This window comes from Bombyx mori, chromosome 11 (genome assembly GCF_030269925.1).
Source record: "Bombyx mori chromosome 11, ASM3026992v2".
NCBI lineage: Eukaryota > Metazoa > Arthropoda > Insecta > Lepidoptera > Bombycidae > Bombyx > Bombyx mori.
In genome coordinates, this window is record NC_085117.1 from 9,647,784 (window position 1) to 9,669,849 (window position 22,066).

The 22,066-nt window shown below is 37.3% G+C and overlaps 1 protein-coding gene across 15 annotated transcripts in view; it reads left to right on the forward strand.

Annotated features, from left to right (window-relative positions):
* Positions 1–22,066, forward strand: part of LOC101741882 (supervillin) — a 211,992-nt gene that overhangs the window by 96,686 nt on the left and 93,240 nt on the right. For 8 of the 15 annotated variants that reach the window (XM_062671091.1, XM_012694964.4, XM_062671099.1 and 5 more), the window contains 7 exons: positions 9,784–12,160; positions 15,574–16,052; positions 16,532–16,801; positions 17,299–17,484; positions 17,713–18,048; positions 19,666–19,805; positions 21,086–21,643. In XM_062671091.1, the coding sequence (XP_062527075.1) occupies positions 9,784–12,160; positions 15,574–16,052; positions 16,532–16,801; positions 17,299–17,484; positions 17,713–18,048; positions 19,666–19,805; positions 21,086–21,643 (4,346 nt within the window). Of the gene's footprint in view, positions 1–9,783; positions 12,161–13,386; positions 13,489–15,573; positions 16,053–16,531; positions 16,802–17,298; positions 17,485–17,712; positions 18,049–19,665; positions 19,806–21,085; positions 21,644–22,066 lie in introns of those variants that run through there. The other 7 variants (XM_062671092.1, XM_062671093.1, XM_062671094.1 and 4 more) reach the window with 7 other exon arrangements.

The following is a 22,066-nucleotide window of genomic DNA, read 5'->3' on the forward strand; positions in this document are numbered from 1 at the left end:
CTAATTGAAAATGGCATCCACAGCCTATAGAGACGTAAATATAAATACCAGTGCCAAGTATAGAGGTCTACACATGAGCTCAAAATTTTAACCACATGGGATTTTTCATTTCAATGTTCAGGTCAATCATCGTTCACTAGTCTTAGGTATCTATAGCTTTATCCTAATCAATGTCTTAAATTAAAGTCAAACATTCATCTTCCTGATTCTATAAAGTACTTTAATACTTTGAAGAACATTCGTTGTGTTGCAAGTTTTTTATGGGATATTCTTTTAATGCATTTCTTATGTTTCTTCTCTTCGGTGGTATACACACTCTGATGCTTTTATATTCGAATATGTCCCAATTCCATGGCCATGATTAAAAATAATGCATTTTGAAAGAGTAAACCTAAGGTATTTAAGCGCTTCTGATCCCTTTTTAAGAAAAAAGACGCAATCCCAAAGACATTGCATATATTTCGGTTTAAAAGTGTTTAAGCGCTAAAGACAAAGTCTTTCACGATTTAAATATATAAATAAAAACGGAGGATACAATTCTAATTAAATAGAATTCCTCTGTGTTATTTTCTTTTTTCAGAACGAAGTCTAGACATAGTTACAATTCAGATAACCGAGATCTTGTACCTATCAGTAGATTACTAGTTGTATAAGTCCTTATTAGTCGCTGTTCTCGGTTCGCAGACAAAAAGTAGTAGTTAATCTCGGCTGACTAGATACTGGAGATTTTCTCCACCGTAGATAATTAGGAATTATTCTTCTCAATAATAAAATAAGATTGGATTCTGTGTTCTTATTTTTGATAGCTATTAGCATTGACACGAATATGCTTCAGTGTGCTTAGTGTGAGTTTCTTTAACGTTCTCGACAGCGTAAAAGTTAACTCAAATTTGTATGTAGTAGGAACGTTTGCCTTCGTTTGCCGCTAGGGGCGTTGTTCCAACTCCATACAAATTGAAGTAACTTTTACGCTATCGAGCACGTTAAAAAACTCGCACTAAACACACAGAATAGCGACTTATTGAGTGTAACGACACTCACTGAATAAATGTAGAGTGTAAACTTGCCAGTATTCATTATTTGTGGTTTTAATGGAATTTAATGGTATTCACGAACTCTTTACTACCTAACCGTTTTTTATAATTTTCATTTTTCACTTTAAATTGTAAAAAAAACGCCAGATTTACATTAACAGTTACCAAACAATAATAACTCATATTCATTGTGTTCATAAAAGTTAGTTTCGATAGAAAAATATCAACAGATAAATCACTAAGATATTAGCAGTTAATAGAAGTATAATTTACGGCATGTAATACTGACAGGGTAATTGGCCAATTTCAGGTGTTTGGCATTTTGCCCGGATAATATGGATGCTCCCGATTTCCCGAATAAAATTATATTTTTAGCTTATGCACGCTTTCAAGAAAAGTTGGGTGTGCAATTCCTCAGGCTGATTTCTTGTTTGTTGTTTTATTATATAATTTTTTTATTTTTTATTTTTTTTATTGCTTATATGGGTGGACGAGCTCACAGCCCACCTGGTGTTAAGTGGTTACTGGAGCCCATAGACATCTACAACGTAAATGCGCGACCCACCTTGAGATATAAGTTCGAAGGTCTCAAGTATAGTTACAACGGCTGCCCCACCCTTCAAACCGAAACGCATTATTGCTTCACGGCAGAAATAAGCAGGGTGGTGGTACATACCCGCGCGGACTCTCAAGAGGTCCTACCACCAGTAATATAATAAGTAAATATTTCGAACTTCACTAATATGTAATAAACTAACTCTAATTTAATGTTCTTTAATACCTCAAGCAAGTAAGTTGCAGATTCGAGGTCTAGACTAGACTAGACTTTCGAACCGTCTGGCTGTTTTATGCAAGCGATGGAATCTCGATTTGTTCAATTCCAAATAATATATTATTTGTGCTCCTAAAAGCTTTCATTTAAATTTTTCTCAATAGCGCTTAAATTTACCTCGTGTGTATTTTAAACATTACATTGGGTACTGAATATACAAATCATAAACAGTAACTAATTCTAAACTGCGTAATTGAATGTTTCAGCGTTTTAGGATTACGATTACAAAGTGTTTGTTGTGTTTACAACAATGGGCACGTGTACGGGAGTTTTCTTAGAAAACATATAACAGTTTCACTAAATTGAATTGGTTTACGTAAATATTTCGTAACCATATTAAAGAAGTCTACCAAAAAAAAAAAATATGTATCATGTTTATTATCTCGTGTTTACATGTGTTTCTGAATTGATTATTCTAATATTTTTTCATAGAGTTTCGTACGTTGAGTAATTCAATTACACCTACTTCTTTTCGACAAATGCTTTCTGTTTTCGAGCCTACCGTATTTTCTTTCACTGTAACGTAGTTACTTGTTAGCTTAGTTGAAGTATATGTAAATAAGAGATAAGAAACAGAATACACGATCAGCCGAAACGACGAAAGTTTTTTTTTGTATTTTCATCGTAATATATTTAGTGGTTGTCTGGTCTCTGATAAAAGAAAAAAAAACTGCTTACTAAACTTAACATACAATTGTTTCTTGAGTGAAATTTTAACGAATTAGTGTGTTTCACCTTTTTAACCGTTGACGTCACGGTTTACCTATTTATTAAGTACCATAATAAAACAACACCTGAAGAAGGAAATTGTCGATATTATTTAGTGAACGCCAAAGTCAACTCCATCTCTATTGGAGTGTCCGCGGCGGTCCTTTGAGAATTTTCCCGTGTCAAATGTTATGCTTCTATGAGGTCGCGTTCCGGTCACGTCCTAAAGGAAAAGCGTAAATGTTATATTATGTTTTACAATATACATATGTCATATCTTTCACATCTATCATAACTTTATTGCATAATACATCTTCTTATGTAAACAGTATACAAATACAAGTAGAGATTTAGTTTTATCAGTGATCGAAAGGACTCCGGTTCGAAAGGGTTTAATTTTAGGTCTAGGATTCAATAATCAATTGAGCTAGCTTAATATAGAAATGCCACCAGACCGATACCAGACCAGACCGATACCAGACCAGACCGATTCAGAACAAACATTTGTGTTTAAATTTACTTTATATTTACTTAAAATATGATAATACATGGGTCTTTCGTTTCATATTTAGTAACGAATATAATCTGACATTCGATTTCAAATACCGCATATTTAAAAAGTCCGGTGGAATCGCAGCAGCTAGTAGGAAACTATAATTCATTATATTTAATATGTCATGTGAGTACAAGCATGTGGAACCACTAAGTGCTGGTGGTTTTAATTGTGCAATTACTTTTTCCACGGCATTTTACTTAAAAGTAGGTCGTGACCTATTTGACTTACGATTATGTTATGTGGCTTCTTTTGCATTTTATACTCAATAAATATTGAAATTTGTAAGATATGGTACTTAATATAATAATATGATATAAAAACGGTTGCTACCCGAGGATATTAATAAGCTATAATTTCATTAATGTTATTTTAATAACAAATGTTTTAATAATAAATGTTTGCAATGCAATATACCTATATAAAATTCACAGTAACCACACTAACTCACACTCATACAGTAACTGAAGATTGTGTGAGACAGTCAATTTCGCGCGTCAATAGACTTTGAATTGAATTAAATTGCCTTTAAAGAAATCAACTAAAAGTTCACATTTTTGTCGTGACAAGAATTTTCAGCTATCATCATGTCATATCCCTTTTTGTACTGTATATGTAGATATGCGATCTGCATAAATAAGTATAAAATATCTACTAAAGGAGCTTAAATTACGTCTAGGACACCCGAAAACCGACTAAAATCCTATTAAATAGTTTCACTTGCGTACACCTTTTGTTACTTAAGGATAAATTAGATACATTTTAATGATGAATCTTCAATTGAGCTATCTAGTTTGGGCGTCGTAGAGGATCATTGACATGAACTGCGTCTCAACGAATGAGCAGGGGCTGGTGACCTCGTCGCCCTTATTGAATCACCTCCGTCGCTTGTGGTTGTTTGGGCCAATGACATGTTCGTAAATCAGATAGTTCACTTCTCTTGAGAATTATCAGATGGTCTGGGTTTTTTTGCGTTACATTGCTATCTAATCTTACACCTTTAAATGAGCAATTCTTGTATATATATAATCTGAACCTCAGAAACGGCTCCAACGATTTTCATAAAATTTAGTATACAGGGGATTTCGGGGGCGATAAATCGATCTAGCTACGATTTATTTTCAGAAAATGTTGTTTTATTCGTGTTTTCAGTAATCAACTCTTCCCGACATCTATTGGCGAATAATAATACTATTTTTCTTAATTGAAGGCAACTAACCGCTTTAAAGACACAACAAGATGGCGTTATCAAAAAAAAAAAAAACGAGCAAAGCGGTCATCATCTAGTGTCTGTATATAGTAGGTCCGGAGATCGCTTAATATAAGAATGGTTTGAGCTCGTCGACGCATAAAAATCAACTTTATTGTTGTCCTAACATAATTAGAATAATTCTAATATGTGCATAATTAGAAACAGTTTAACCTATATATTTTATAATTTTAAATTAACATTATACCTTGACAGCGTAACTAAGGACTCGCGACATATTTTTTCGCACAGATAATCATAGAGAAGTTGCTCACAGAAATTTACCTTATTAACATTTATAATGTTAAATTATTAAATCTCGGTCATGCTTTGCTTCTTCGTTCACTGATCAAATTATTTCGAGGAAATAAAGACGTTGGTTAAACTGCTCACATATGCCATTAATCCTATGTTGATGGTCTGCGACAGTAAACCTTCCCTATAGTACCTGACTATAGTACAAAGTTTCAACGGAAACGGTTCACCATTTAACCGAACTAGTAAAATTACAAAATTGTCGCAATTTTTATGTATTAGTTTTAGTAACACGATTCTCATTTTTATATAACATTTTCGGCCTTTCGGGTGTAATTTTGAAGTAATTTAGGTTCTAGCTCCACAAATAATAGTATTTCAACGATAACACGCCATTGCTACATAATTTTTTCGTCCCTAAAATGACTCATAGTCATATACAGGGTGCTATATTTTTAATTTCCTCCTTCGAAAATAATGGAAAATAAAACCAAATTAAAGTAATCCTTTTCTTTTTTTTTTTGTTCTTGATAATAATGTACAATTACACCCATAAAATATTATCCATTAAATTATCAAACTTACTCGACAAATAGCTTCCATGAGTTCGCGTCCAGTAAACTACACAAGAAAACACATTCAAACAAAAGCTATAACAAAGAAAAATGATCTTTAATTTTAAGTCAATTAAGTGTCTTTTCTCTCAAATTATGATCACAAGGATGTATTTTCTTTCTATCAGCCAAACATGTGTGATAGACTCGTGGTTGTTATTACGTGTCACATTAATCACAATTGCTTGTCGCGCAATGCGGTAACGACATGTTTGTAATTATAAAACGATAATACAACCTAACTCGTCATTGTTAACGCTTTTAATGTTCCTTTATTAAGCGAACTGTAGTTTTTCGATGGAAATATTTAAAACACAGCTGTTTCATACCGTTTCAAAAAAAAAAACCGGTTTGGCGGTATCAGCCTGGGTAACTAAGCTATGTTTTCAAACAGTCATTCTCTCATTTTCTTCAGCCATAGGCACTGAAAAAGACGAGGAACGAACAAAAATTGTCTCAATTCAAGTAAAAGGACGGTAATTAGTCCTTTGAGGCATTTGATGGCTAATTTATCTTAAAACGGATTCGAAAACTTATCTCTAATTACCTACTTCAGAATTCGAGCGTTATCTGATTGACGAAAATAGATTCTTTAAATATTATATTGTATTTCAAAGAAAATTAAAATTCGCTTAAGAACTTTACATTAATTTTCATTATAAGTATAACTTAATCTTAGCCTTAATTTTATAAGCGATTGCTCACTGAATTACAAGTACCTATCAGCTTTGTACTTAAATTTAGCTCTAGAATCTTACATCAGTATTTGTAAACGTGGTAAAGAAATTATTAAAAAAAAAAAAAAAAAAACTTAGAAAATGGAATTGCTCCTAATTAATTATAGACGGATGATGATTCGTTTTTAAATAATAGAAATGATAGCGATCGGTGCGCAATTACAACGAGTTAATGATTATCTCGACCTCCGATTAAACAATAATCGAGACGTTTTTGTAATTCAAATCGATTGACTTGCACGTCAATCATCGTGTCTGGTGGCGTAAGTTCGGTTTTTATAAACATCGACTCCCGACAATCGTTCCATCGACTCGCGACGTTAATCGTTGCAATCGAATTTCGCGATCAATTCTAATTTCAACATATCGGACTCACGACTATTAGTGGTGGCCCGTGACGGAATCACATTTCACTTACACCTGCTATTCTGTGTCACATAGCTTTTAATAGTGATAAAGCGCATTGTGAACTTTAACAGGCTACTATTTTTATTCAGTCTATTGCCGTAGAGATTTGCCGCAGAGAAATCACGTGTTCCAATTTGTCATTTGAGATTTGGACCTCATGTCTGAACAGGGTGATGGAAACGTTATGATGTCAATAGATTCAGTGAACGACGGCAATTCATCAGTCAGTTTGGAGGATTGTTTTACATCAATCCGCTATATTGCAACTTGTCAGAGTATGGCAGAGTTCTAGTAACCGCTTGACACTAAGATCGCGAACTATATATTTGCGAAATAAAAATATTTTATTTAATGCATTCATGGGTGAAAGAGCTGGTGGCCCATCTGGAGCCGGAGCTCATAGGCATCATGAGGCGAATACCGCAACTCACTTAGAAGCTTCACGGCCGAAATAACCTGAATCGTGTCACTTACTAGTGCGATCTTTACAGGATATTATTACTACACTAGTAATTACGCAAATTTAAATGTTGCCAGTTACATTTTTAATGCATCGTGTAATTGTAGTCATTGTAGATTAAAGTCATACGTAAACACATTTTACGTTGTTGTTTCTTTAAAAAACTTGTAGCTGTCTAGGGGATTTGAACATATTTATAGTCGCATCGCTTGATAAGATTACACCGAGGGGTATCTACCTATCTACCGTAATACTGCGGTGACTACAGCAAAAAAAAAACTCGCGGAAGCAAATTAGAAATGAGGTCAAGCTATTTTTGCATTAGAAAACTCTGAACTTTAAAAAAGATGTTATGTTAAAAATTGCATTTAGCAAAATTATAATTTGCATATTTACTGATGATAGGGCATCTTCTTAGCCCGCACGGGTAGGTACCGCCATTCGGCCTGCTTGTGTCGTGAAGTAGGAATGCGTTTCGGTTTGAAGGGTGGGGTAGGCGTTGGACTGTAATAACTGAGACCTTAGAACTCTTATCTCAAGGTGAGTGGCGGCATTTACGTTGTATATGTTCTATGGGCAATAAAAAAAAAGTTAAAACGGACGAACTCACGGCCCACCTGCTGTATGTCCAGTAATTACGCCATTTATAATTTATTGCGGGTTTGATTTTTATTACACGACGTTATTCCTTCAACGTGGAAGTCATTCGTGAACATTTGTTAAGTACGTATTTCATCAGAATAATTGGTACCAGCCTGTGGGATTCGAAAACCGGCACAGTCGCATCGCTACATATGACTGCACCGGGCGACTTATCTTTTAAGCCACGACAACTTTGGATGTATTGCGTTTTTACAATTCGACCTGTGTGCTTAGTGTGAGTTTTTTAACAATTTCGATAGCGTAAAAGTTAACTAAAAATTTTATGGAGTTGGAACGTTTGCCTACGACTAACTACGTTCCAATTTCATACAAATTTGAGTTAACTTTTACGTTATCGAGATCGTTAAAAAACTCACACTAAGCGCACTGAACATCGAGCCATTTTTGTAAAACTCCAGTAATCATTTTATAAACACATTATTAAAGAATTCATTGTCAAAATTCCATTTTTGGGTAAATTTTCGTTAATTAACAATATAATTAATTGACAACACACGGAACTTGAAAAGTTTTAATTCTCTTAATTAACGCTTCATATTAAAACATCAATCAAGTTACTTAAGAAATAATTTCTGTAATGTCCGTGGCTAATTAATTTTATGATTGAATCATTGATGCTGTTTGAATGCCTTAATAAGCAGACGAGCATACGACTCAGCTGATAATGAGTGGTCATCGATGCTCGTGAACCTTAGCAACACCAGAAGCAAATCTGAGCGGTCCTATGACAGTTTTTAAATTTATTTTTTAACGAAAAACTTTGTAAGCGGCATGGTTATTATTGATTTTCATTATATAATAATACTAGCGACCCGCCCTCGCTTCGCTTCGGAAACATTAAAACACACATGAAACAAAAAAAAGTTAAAAAAAGTAGCCTATGTTCATCAGGGACAATGTCGGCTTCTAATGGAAAAAGAATTTTTCAAATCGGTCCAGTAGTTTCGGAGCCTATTCGAAACAAACAAACAAACAAATCTTTCCTCTTTATAATATTAGTATAGATACACACACACGCATACCTACATATAAATACGCAAATTCCTTACACATATACATTTATAAATATACATACAAATATACAATGTAACATAATAATAATAATGTGCACTTGTGAGTCTGACAAATAAAACATGATCTCTTGTGAATATCGATTTTTTTAACTGCTTATTTTCATTTAATAAGTAAAAATTTCGTCCTATACGTTTGTACGTACACACATTAACGTAAATTAATCTGCGAGGTCATATTCGGTATATGCAAAAGTAGGTGTCAGGTGTCCCGGCTAATGGACCGGGTGACGAGATAAGCTAAAATAATATTATAATAACATCACTCGATGCTCCATTGTCATTCTGATGGTTCGTTTATTTCTTTTTGTTTTCGACGTCTATTCATTCTACATTACAGTATATAGAAGAACGCGTATGGATTTATTTACTGAGGTCATTTATCTAGTTCATTTGTATAGTAATCATATATTGTCACGTTTTAATAACAAATCTAGTAAAATTTACCAATCAATTATCGAATTAGAAAAATACCTATTAAGTGAATCGAAAAATGTTTTATTGATCTAAATCTTTTAACCTTTTGTGATCAGGAAATAATATACGCTAACTAATGAAATACGTACTCAACAAATGTTCACGATTGATTTCCACGGTGAAGGAATAACATCGTGTAATAAAAATCAAACCCGCAAAAATTATAATTTGCGTAATTACTGGTGGTAGGACCTCTTGTGAGTCCGCGCGAGTGGGTACCACCACCCTGCCTATTTCTGTCGTGAAGCAGTAATGCGTTTCGGTTTGAAGGGTGGGGCAGCTGTTGTAACTTATTTGAGACCTTAGAACTTATATCTCAAGGTGGGTGGCGCATTTACGTTGTGGATGTCTATGGGCTCCAGTAACCACCAGGTAGGCTGTGAGCTCGTCCACCCATCTAATAAATAAACAAAAAAAAATTACACCACACATAATTTTTGTTAATGTAAATGGAAAGAAAAATCTTGTATTGTTATCGTTACTGTAGAGACAATATTTCGCTTAAAAAAAGCAAATTTGTATTCCAATTACTAAATTAGAGAATAATCATATTGAGAAATTACAGGTCCAACTTCCTTTTCCACTTTTGCGAAAAGCCCTAATTTTTATTTAAAATACAACAAACGCTTACACGATTGAATTTTTAGTTACAAAGTCAAAAAATATTATGCGGTATGGGAATAAAATTTTTAGAAATGCTAATCTCATTTTATTTTGTTTCAGGAAGCCTCGCAAGAACGAAAAACCGACGTTCTCTCGAAGCGCCACATTCCAAGACTGAAAATTCATTACCGTCTTCCAAATCTACGAAAAGTGCTTTTAATATATCTTTTGGTATTAAGTCAACCCTTTCAAAGTCTGCTAATTCGAACGTTTCTTCCCACAAATCGCACGAGAGGCGTCGGAGTAACGAAACAAACATTAAACCCAGCAATATACCTCTTTCTAAGAAAACATCTGTCCGCACTTCCACGTCGCCTATCAAACAGGACTTATCAAAACAGTTAACTTCTAAAACGGAAACAAAATTTCTTGAATCCAACAGAGGTAGATCTGTTCGCAAAAGTCCCGAGAAAGCGAAGAGTGAGACAGAAAATAAACGTGTCGATAGAAGAAATCAAGCTCAAAAAAATAGTGAAAGTCTTAGTGAAAAATATCATTATTCAAAGAAAAGACTGACTAGTTTAGAAAATTCTCCGAAAGACAGCAAAGGTGATAGAAATCATTCACCGACAAAAGTGTTAAACGCCATTCTACAAACAGAAACAAAACAAAACTTTGGTACATGTGCATTAGAAAAAAATAAAGATACTGCCAAAATGTTCACGCTTCACGAAACTGTTAGACCACATGCAAGTAATTCTAGACTTTCGCAGGAAATGGATAGTTTAGCCGCATTGACTAAACAAACGTTAGATAGGGTTAACAAATTGTCGAATAACTTAACTAGTGCTAAGTTAAATCTAGACTCGTCAGAACAAAAGTTAGACACGTTGTTTAAATCGAAACCAGAACAACTAAGTATTAGTCATCCTATTAATTATGGTCTGCACAACGATAGACCGATATACAATAGAGGAGTAACAGAAAGGTTGAAGGATATAGATACGGCTGCTCAGAGACTTATAGACTTTGAAAAGCAAAGTGCAATGTTTTCTGATCTCAATAATGATACTAGTCAAAATCGTCGTCTTGATTCGTCATCGTCCAGTAGTCATACGCCCGTATCTATCTTAAAGCGGAAATCCGCTCACGAAGAAAATACTTCTTCCGCTATTTCTAATCATGCCATTGCATCTCCACCGGTTACTTTTTCTCCAAGCGTTGTCGAATCTAACGGCCGATCTGAAAACAGACAGAGACAGGGTATATTGAAGAAACGGAGAAGTCTGGATGAATCGCAAGTTGCTAGAAGGCGGTCATGTAGTCCGGAAGTCTCTTTTGCTGATGATGGCACCTTGGAGACAAACAAACCAATTTTGAAAAATCGAAGGTCGTCTTTAGAAGATGTAGTTAGAAATCGATCACCAGATGGGCAAATACATGGCATACTGAAAAGAAAAACAAGCCGAGAAGACGACCCCCTTAATGATGAAATGTCGCATAGTTCTCCAGAACCTCATAGTATTTTAAAACGAAAATCGAATTCAAGTTCCAGCAGTAGCACAGCATCGTCACACGTCTCTATTGCTCAAGCCGTTTTGTTAGCAGCTGCAGGAGGTGCAGAGATTATTGATGACGATAAAGAAATCGTAAGACCTATATTAAAGAAAAAGAGCTTTTCTGAAGAACGGCCATGTGTCGATATTGCCGGGTGGGACACACCTAGACCTATTTTGAAAAAAAAATCTACCGAGGATGACCATGACTTTGACCTGCCGAAGAAACCGATTTTGAAGTCTTCAAAAAAATTATCCAGCGATGATGGACATGCTTCTAGTTTCGATTTGAGCGAAGACGACCGAAGCTCCCGAAGACCATCACTTCTCAGGTCACGGACGTCAGACCATTCGGGATCAGAGTGTGAAGCAGCAGTTAGACCTATTTTAAAGCAGAGAGGTTCCAGTTTAACAAGGGAACGAAGCCAATCTCCGCGCCCACGACTTTCGTTCTGCGCGGACAACGATGCGAATATTTGTGTGACGAATTTTAGTAGCGACGCGAACGACTCGTGTGCGGCTGGACCGCGCCGAGTGTTGAATCTTTTACCAACGCCCGATCCGGAGGAGAACTACCCAAGTGCAGTGCTTCGCCGGAGAAACCAACGACCGAAAACGAATCCTAGATCAAAAAGTTTAGCTTGTGATGTTAACGATGAACTACTATCCATTCTGAACAATCGAAGATTAAAAGTGGATGAAAGTAGTGACAGTGCTCGTTCAGAAACTTGGTCTAGTGAACAGAGAAACGAAAATGGAGATGAGAAAAACCCAAAAACATTTCCATCTATAGCATCGAGGATAAAGAGCATGGAAAAAGCTCTTACTAAAGATTTATTTCCAAAAGATCTGCCATCAACATCTAGAAGTAAAGGACGAGATAAAGAACGATACAAAACACAACCCATCACCGTCGATGAAATGCGATTGATCACATCCAGGTAGGTCATCATTATGTCATGTCGTTTAAGAAAAAATTTCGACCTAGTTTAGAGGGATCTAAGAACACAAAAACGTTTGTTGAAAATGTATTTCGTTTAATGAATCCAGTGACCCGTAGTTTGTCTTTTTCAAAAGAAAATTTTAAACTAATAACATCTTTCGACAATTCTATTTTTCATCACTGGAATGCTCATGTACATGACTCATAGTGCAGTTACGTTGTTACGTTATTAGCCACCGGCACAGTTGGTTTAATGTAACCGAATTTTGAAGTATTGTCACTACCAATAAAGTAACTAGGGAGTCGCGTTTATGAGCCATTTATTTATTTTTTATTTCCGCTGGACGGATGTTATTTGTATGCCTTTTCTTTAGCAGAGGTGATTGAGCTCTGTTTACTACCCGGTCTCCGAGGCAAACGTTGGCCCGTAGCCATTATTTTGAAGAGCGTTCGTTGTGTGAGCCGGTTCCCTAATATTTTGTTCTAAACGGATTTGAATATCATTCTATCCATACTAATATTATAAAGCCGAAATTGAGTTTGTCACGTTTTCACATGTTAACTGCTTTATCGAAATTTGGCGTGTACGTTGTGCTGGTACAAAAAATTACTATGGAACTTTTTATCGAGAAAAAAGTAGATGCTATTTCCGAGTCATATATATTTTTCACGAGTTTCACATTACCACGAGTGAAGCCACGGCTTATGTTTAGTAATTCTATAATTAACGTTTTCTAAACGCGCTTGAAATAAATTTTAAACAATAATAATCGTCGTAAGCTGTCACAGTAAATATTTGATTAGACGAGTTTGTGAAGATACGAGAAAATATTCGTTCATTTCGTAAAGCAATTGATCAAGTATACCGTATAAAAATTCCATTTCGACACTCAAAGGTTTAATCATTGCGTGAAATAATACGTCTCTTTGATCGGAAGCCTTTTCACTATTCCTTTTGATTCCGAATAAATTTGACGACAACCAAAATGGGCGTAAAGCACTCTCTGATTTACAAACTGGTTAAAATTAGAAAGGACGTGTCAGTTTCCGTTAATCGCGTCCCAATTCTGTGGACCCCGAGTCCTGGGAACATTAATTCTTGTTCGAATCAATGTTTCCTGACGGTTCTTATCTAATTAGTACAGAAATTCGCTCTTGAAGTTTGTTAATGTGTTTCTGACGTCATCTTTTTGCTCCACCTCAATGTTTGAATAATATCAGTCCACAGATGTTCTGGGTCTCGACAGCATCTTACTTAAAGTGTTTCGTAAATATTTAATTTACGATGGAAAGTTTCTTTGTGAACTGGCGACCTTTCAAGGAGCTGTGAGTATCCCGTTACGTTTCACGAACAGTAAGATGTAGGTCATGAGTGCGAACGTTCAACGACTCGAAAGGATAATCGGGGCGTTTATTCGTGTCACGCAGAACAACATTGTTAATTACAGATTCAAGACACGTTCCTTTTTATTTTTCGTTATTTTTTTCATAACTGTCATTTGGATTTTGTTAATGAATAAAAACCGCCCGGAAGTTTTCCGGAATTTTTTTAATAGTACATATAACTGTCGATAACTATAGAACTATTTTTACTAAACAATTTGCATTCGACTGTACTTGGTAACAAATGTTCTATCATAATTCAACCTTGTTTGATGACATTGTCAACGAACGATGAGTAACCGCTCGATCTTTTCAGTGTTCTGTATCTTAGCCAATTCACACCTCTTTAAAGTGAATCGAAGATAGAATATTTGCTCCAAAACTTTTAATATGGTATACGAACTTACCAAAAACTAAACCACCAGACCGCTCCCGTGCACACGATATAAAGCATGTTTTATTTTGGTAACGGATTTATTTTCGTCAATTGCATTTATTGTATAATGATCAACATCAGTTGTCTGCGTTGCAAGTAGAAGCCGCGTCCTGATGACGGATATAATCGCTCCAAACGTTACTGGGTCAAGCATTATTTCTGGATCTGGTGTGCTCCAAAGCACGCTCAGAGTTTTATGAGGGCCCGATCTGGTGCGGGCAGCTGTGCGTCGCGTCCTTAATGATTTACTGCATCTGTTTTATTGTCGCGTTTGTTTGTTTATATGCGCAACGATTACGTTGATGTCACGAGCTAGAATAAAGAGGTTATTCATGAACATCGCACTGACAAAAGGTTGCGATGTTCTTGTGTTAAATAAATTAACAACAGGTTTTCTTTGGAAAAAAATATCAATATTTAAACATCATGCTCGTTTTTCATTGTACTTTAAGTTGGAGCCGCCCGGTCTCCGGTTTAATGCATAAGAATGAAAAAAATTTATTACGTAATAAAAATAGTTTTTTGGCCGCGATGCGGTCATGCCTTTTTCATTCTTTCATGCGAAATGTTACTCATTCTGTCAATTCTGATTGGGACTTGAAATCAGGTTTGTTGCGGTTATGAGGTTCGGTAGTCGTTTGACATAATACCATCAGACCATAAAAGGCTGTCAGCTCACTGGCCCATAAATAAGTCACTATTCATCATTAGATGAAGAGATTGTGTGGTCTGGTCACACAGGACAGAGCAAAGGTTTCACTCGTCTTTTTCATACGGTTTCTTATTATGGAACAATTGTGTATGTAATTCTTAAATGTCGATCTTATACCATATGATTAGTATACTTTAGAACACTTACTGGGTACTGTAAATTACAAAGGTACTTATAAAGGCTATGGTTGCCTTGCTGCTTATTCAATCTGTAGGTATTGTGAGTAGGACGAAACCTGTCAGCATTATACTGTGTCTTAAGCAGCAATATATACACAAGCCTCGGAGAGTACATTCTTTGCTCTGAAGACGTGAAGTAGAAATATCTACGTCCTCGCAAGTCTTCTGGTTCCGATGGTATATTTAACCGCGTTATTATACTTCTGCCCGCCTAAAAAATCCAACTTAGTTATAGCTTGGGCCTAGACAAAGATATTATACACTATCAGGAAGTCATAGTAGATCTATGTGGGTTGCAGTGACCGATGGACTAATAGTCCCACCACCTCTTAGGTCATAAAATACTGACGCTATATTACAAGTCTTCCACGTAATTGCGGAAATCGCGTTACGGTTTTGATTTTGAGCAGTTAAAAAAGAAGTTGTTTTAGGCCAAGCTTTTAAACAAACAAGTGTTAACTCATGTGTGTTTTTCTTATATTATAATTTAGATTGATAATGCGGCAACCAAGTTCAGACATTTATATTTAGTTAATATTGACGATGGTGTCAAACTTCCTAAAAGATAGGTCGGCAACGCCAATCCCAATCACTCACGCTATAATTCATCCGAATTTACGGAGGCGAACTGAAACTGCAACCGTCTCTTTCTAATGTACGCCTGTGTACAACATTAACAAGTTTCTTTTCTCATTTCGCAGCTTGGAGCCGAGCCAAGAGAGTTTTCAAGCGTTCGGCGAAACGGACTGTAGTTTTCCGAGCCGTCCCGTCGTGGCCGGTGCTGTTCCCTCGTCCAGGGGCGTCTTTCCCCTTTCGGGGGAACCGGAAACGGATCCATTCGCAGACTTCGCCAAAACGTTAAACTCGCCTCCGTACGGAGCCAGCTCGTTCGGTCTCAAGTCGCCGACGACGCCGCACTGTTTGTCCGACGACAGTCCCAAGGACGACAGCTACGGTGAGGCCAATTTTCTAGACTTGGAAAACGTTGTGGGCAAATCGTCGACTTTGGACGAAATAGAGCAAGAAGTAAACAAAGTACGAGTCGCATTAGACGAGGACAGTCGCGCGCTAGACGAAGACGAGAGACAGCAAGCCGAAGCTGACAACTGGAGTCTGAATGTCTCCTGTGACAGCGGAGTCTACAACCGTGCATCATCTAGAGACTCCGGTCCTCATTCCGGTGAGAATATTTTCTGATCTCGTCAGTTTGTTCACCCCGTTGGCTTATTTTTATCGGACATGACGCGTGCAATGGAAATATGCGAAAACAGCGTTTAGACATATTTAGTGCGATCGAAGACGCATCTGGTGCCGCCATAAAACAAACACCAAGAGCAGTCGGTCAGCTCCGGAGTTGCATTAGCTTGTGGTTTGTTTACGTTCTGTTTCGTAAATTTAGAATTACCCGAATGCGCCGCTATTCGTATTAGGTCGGTTTTGAAAATAAACACGACGTAACCTTGTGGATGTCTCTCGGCTCAATTATTTGGGTCAATGTAATGCACGTGTTCTTTGTCAAAGTGTCATTGAATAAGTTTCGAGTGCAATAATCGTACGGTTATTGAATCGTGTCATTTTTTGTGCATCACAGATGTCGTGCGAAAAACGAGCTTACTATGATAACTTTAATCAATCGAATCGTTTATTTGAAAATTCCAGGTGAAGAACTGGGCTTGATCGAAAGCCAGGAGGCTCAGGACAATCAAGCTACAATCAGTAGTACGAGCAACGAGTGGTCGTCGTCGTCCATCGAACGCGGGTTGGTCACGATGGACCGAAAGAGGAAGTCCACGGTGAACGATGCCGGGAGCCCCGACACGCCCAGCGACGACGAGAAGGACAACGGCGGGTTCGCCCTCGGGCTAGTCAAGAGCAACAGCGTGGTCGCAAGGGCCAGCATGTGGCAACAATTGCAACAACAGGCCAAAGGTGATTACAGTTTCGTAATACTCTAAATCATAGCTCGTTAACTACTACTGACTATCAGTTATTTGACCATTAGTGACTAAAAATATTGTGTGCGCGGAACTAGTTGGCCGCGCTTTAGAGGGCGACAGGGGTAAGGGGGCGGGTTGCCTACTGTTCGTAACGGATATGAAATTAGATAGTGATGACTAAATAAAATAATAATAATAATAATAAATAAATAAAAAACAATTGAACTTTTAGAAGTTATAATTTAATTTTATTAATTTAATATTTTTTTTAATTTTATTATTACTTATATTTTTTTAATTTAATTATTTTGTAATTGTAATTGTAAATGTAAAATAATCCAAAAACAAATTAAGCACATTATTATGAAATTATGTATTATTATTCGGATTCTGGCTCAGGCAGCTGTTCATAATTCGGCCTTGAACTAAAACACTTTATATGCATTTCTTTCACGCTTTCTCTAAATATTGATTTTTTTTTAATTCCAGGAACACCGAAACCTTTGATCCGTCACAGTCGCTCCAAATTAAAGGAGGGTCCCCCGGTGGCGGAGAGATTTAAGACTCAGCCTATATCGTTTGCGTCTTCGGATGAAACAAGCGAACCACCCGCGAAACCCGTCTCGCTCGCTCACTCTAAGAGCACAGCAAACGTGCTAGACAGAGATGAAGATGGTAAGTAATATTTACACGTTCGTTTAGTTGATTTATATTATTATTTTATTTTTACGAATATTCGATAGCATGTACTTTGCGTTAAATAGGGAATACGCTTCCTGTCTTATGATCGTCGGCTTTTCTTTTTTGCATGTCCTCGACTCTACTATGTGTAAATGCGGGACTATTAAATCACAAAACGCACACAATGTTATGTAAATACGCACACAAAAACACCGGTGGCAGCTAAATTAGACGAAGACGATCCGGCCAAGATGTCGCTGTCGGAGAAAATGAAGATGTTCAACGCGAGGCTGACGCACAAGCCCCCGATGGCGGGCCTGCCGCGGCCCCGGGAAGACCGGCCACCGCGGGCCTCGCGCCTGCGCACCATGCCCGTGCTGGCCAGCCAGATCCAGGAGGCCATGGAGCAGAACGAGAGGCTGACGAAGTCGCTCACCCACGAGGACGTGCCGCGTAATCCGGACTTCCAACTCAAAATGGAACTGTTCCGCTCGGCCAGCGCTAAGAACACGTCCCTAGAATATCTCATGAGGGAGAACGCAAAGTTTAGGAGCTTAGGTCTGATTTTGTATTTTTATGATTTTGGGTTTTTTGTTGTCGTTTCGCGCTTGGCTCGAGACGCGCTTTGGTTGGATGTGCACTAATACAGTATTACGATTGTATATATATACGTATCGAAGCTTGAAAGGCAAACGTGACTAAGCGACAATAACCGCTTTGTACATAAGTGATAAGCAATAACCATACTCGATGCGCAAAAAAAAAAAAAAAAACCTGTGGCACTCGGGAACTGCCGCGGTAAAGCTATTGCATAGCATTTTTTATCAACTTACGCAATTATAATAAGACAATAATAATTTAATATTAAAACAATAATAAAACAAGACCACGCTATATTAAACATTAATAAAAGCAAAACCTTAACTATCCCCTTCACACTCATAAGCTAGACCGCGCGAGAGAGAGATGGGCAGACTTTTCATGATGCGCATGCAGTGTGACGTCACGCCACGCGCTTATTCACAAACACTACGCGAGCGCAACGTGTGAATGTGTTGAACGCGAGCTACATGGTAGGCGGAGTGAGGGGTGTAAGGTTTTTTTCGTTACGGAATTTCATGATTCGGTCGCCGCGCTCAAGGCCCGCGATAAAAGCTATGCAATAGCTTAAAAATATATTTCTAGGTCTATTAAAATAATTTCAATCCTACAGCTAGATTCGTTAAAATAGAATATTTTTCAGGTATTTCAACTTTAAATTAGTCTACTGTAAAGTTCACAAATTGTCGCTTAGTCACGTTTGCCTTTCAAGCGTCGATATATATATCTAACGGTGAGTTATTGCATGCACCTCTGCACGAATACGTAGAACGTAACATTGTTATCCTGTGCTCGTAGGTACTATACATTCTCGATTGAATCGAGTTTCCTGCGAGACGAACTGTTAGTTTTAACGTTTCAGTGATTTCACAATACGTTATATTATGCATGCTATACGAAGTAAGTCACGCTGGACACGTGTCGTAAATCATTGGCGGGATATTGAGTAATACATTATTTTCAGCTCAATAACGTTACTCATGCTCGGTGTGTGTGAATATCTTGTGCGCGCACTTTTTCTCGGTCATTTTCAATTAATTGTGTGTCTTTCAATTAACCGGTTGCATATCGATCGATCGGTTGAACTGGTATTCGAAATTCGAGTTCGCTTTTTAGGGACGCTGCCACGGTTATGTGGACGAGGACGGTAATTTAATTTTTGTTTAATGTAAATAAAACGACACTGCATTCGATCTTATCTATTTTTGTATTCGCAAGGTTTTCATTACAATGCGCGTTCAATATTACAGTATGGCGACGCAATGTATAGCAAATTTTCGGAAATTGTATTTTTAGATTAAATTTTAAATTGATTTGCTTACGGACTAGATAGACCTGTATTATCTAGGTAGATTATAATACGTCAAATGAAATGGCTCGAGATAAGGAAATGTATAAATATTTGATACTTGTTGACTGACTTGTACGAGTAGATAATTGTAGTTCTTTGTACACGAAACCGTCCTCGTCACATCGATATGGGCTTCACTAAAACACTAAACACGCCGTGTGACCCTGGGTTCATAAGGTTCATAATTCAATGAACAACTTTTGTAATATATGTCCGTTTTATAGATTACGACGATGACTCGCCCCCGGAGCGCGCTCAGAGAATGATAACTCCGGAAGTGAGAGGCATATTGAAGTCGGGTTCGACCGTAGTGCCGACGAGACCCAAGGTCCTGGCTAAAGGCGAGAGCTCTGAGGTTGGTACGGTGAGAACGTGTTTTTATTTAATTCAATTATATATAAAAACTAGCAGACCCGGGAAACGTTGTTTTGCCATATATAAGAAGAATTTCCAGTGTAGAAAAAAAAAACTTATTGTAATTGTGTGAGTGTAATTGTAAATGAGTGAAAGCGGCATGTAGCGCTGTGAACGATGATGGAATATAAAAATAACAAAACCTCATTCAACCACATAATGTCTCATTAAAACAAAAACATAAAATTGTCCAAAAAATAAAATATAAATGTTAGGGGTGGACAACCCTTATCACTTAGGGGTATGAAAAATAGATAGAAGCTGATTCTCAGACCTACTGAACATGCATACAAAATTTTATAAAAATCGGTCAAACCGTTTCACAGGAGTATGGTAACTAACATTGTGACACGAGAATTTTATATATAGGATTTAAAAAAAACATCACACTGTACGTTATCTGTGTTTTGCATTTGGCCTTTTTTTAGGTTTACAAATGAAAGCCATGTGTAAATTGCATGCAAGGAATAACATTGTAAATAGGTAGCAATAGCATTGTAGGTATACCTAAAACTGAGTTACAATGTTATTCCTCGCACCTGTCGAAATTATGTTTAATGATGATGTCTCAATCTCAATAGACACAATCCATTGCATGTTTCTAAAAAATAATTATTAAATTGATTGATGGACTGTTAGCGTTCGTAACGTAAATGATCACTGAATCCATCTTACAATTTAGCTGAAATAGTCTTAGGCTACCAAGGAATAGGTGGGGGAAAAATCTTATAAGTTTTATCAAAGCATTGGACATAATCTAGAATGGCAAAAATACTATTGGACCTTTTGGGAAACGACTCAGTCACATACTGTGGGAGCAAGAGAGGAGGTGGGCGGAATATTTCAATAACAAAAAAAAATTAGATAAAGGGTCATGTTGTCACGGTCACCTGCTTATCTTACCTTTATTGTATATACATTATTTGTAAAATTACAGAATCTAAAATAGAAATTAGTCTCGAAAATATTTTTTTATAAGAAGATGGAAACACAATGAAAAACAAAAATAATTTGCATGATTATTTTATAGATAGGACGAGCTCACAGCCCACCTGGCTTTAAGTGGTTACTGGAGTCCATAGATATCCACAACGTAAATGCGCCACCCACCTTGAGATATAAGTTTTAAGGTCTCAAGTATAGTTACCACGGCTGTTAAGTAAAATTAGTATTGAAATAATAAATTACTGTGATAAATAAATATTTTTTATGTATTACTTTCACACACAGGGCCTTAAAGACGAAGGCATCGACAGCTCGTCAGACGACGAGTCCGATTCGGCAACCAGCGTTTCATCGTCAGAGAAAAGCTGCTCATCATCGGATAGCTCCGAAGAGCTTCCAGACCCGAAGCCGCGTCGCTTCCAACGTAAGAACAACAAACTGAAGACCTCGAGAACAGAATCCGATATAATACGGGACCACGAAGCATTTCCCCGCAAGATTCAACTACCAGGCGCGCATGAACTCAAAGAGAAAATCAATCAGGCCAAAAACGTTGACGTCAAAATCCCCGTACTAGGGAAACTGGGAAGGCGGCCCTCACAAGACGGTAAAGTCGACGACGACGCCACGAGATACAGGAGGTTTATTAAGAAACTAGACGAGCCCGTGCAGTTGGGGAAGTTGAGACGCCCCACAGAGAACCCTGAAGTCCCTCCGGCGCCGGTCATGAAGATATCTGCCCTCAATCAGACCGCCAAGAATAAGTTCTTCGGCATTGAAACAGAGAAGAAGGACAAGAGCATCGATGAGTTAGCTGCAGCCGTCAGAAAGTACATTCCACCGGTGAGTTGTGTTATTTTTATTTTTTATTGCTTAGGTGGATGGACGAGCTCACAGCCCCCCTGGTGTTAAGTGGTTACTGGAGCCCATAGACATCAACAACGTAAATGCGCCACCCACCTAGAGATATAAGTTCTAAGGTCTCAGTATAGTTACAACGGCTACCCCACCCTTCGAACCGAAACGCATTACTGCTTCACGGCGGAAATAGGCGGGGTGGTGGTACCTACCCGTGCGGACTCCCAAGAGGTCCTACCACCAGTGAAAGTTATAACCTTTCTGCGAGAACGGTGACTGCTTACCATTGCGGGCCCATAATATGTCCTACTGTTGGGTACTTTGATACCTATCTTCGTAAAACATGGCGATTGGCTATATGGACATATTGGTATAAATTTACTGGTGGTAGGACCTCTTGTGAGTCCG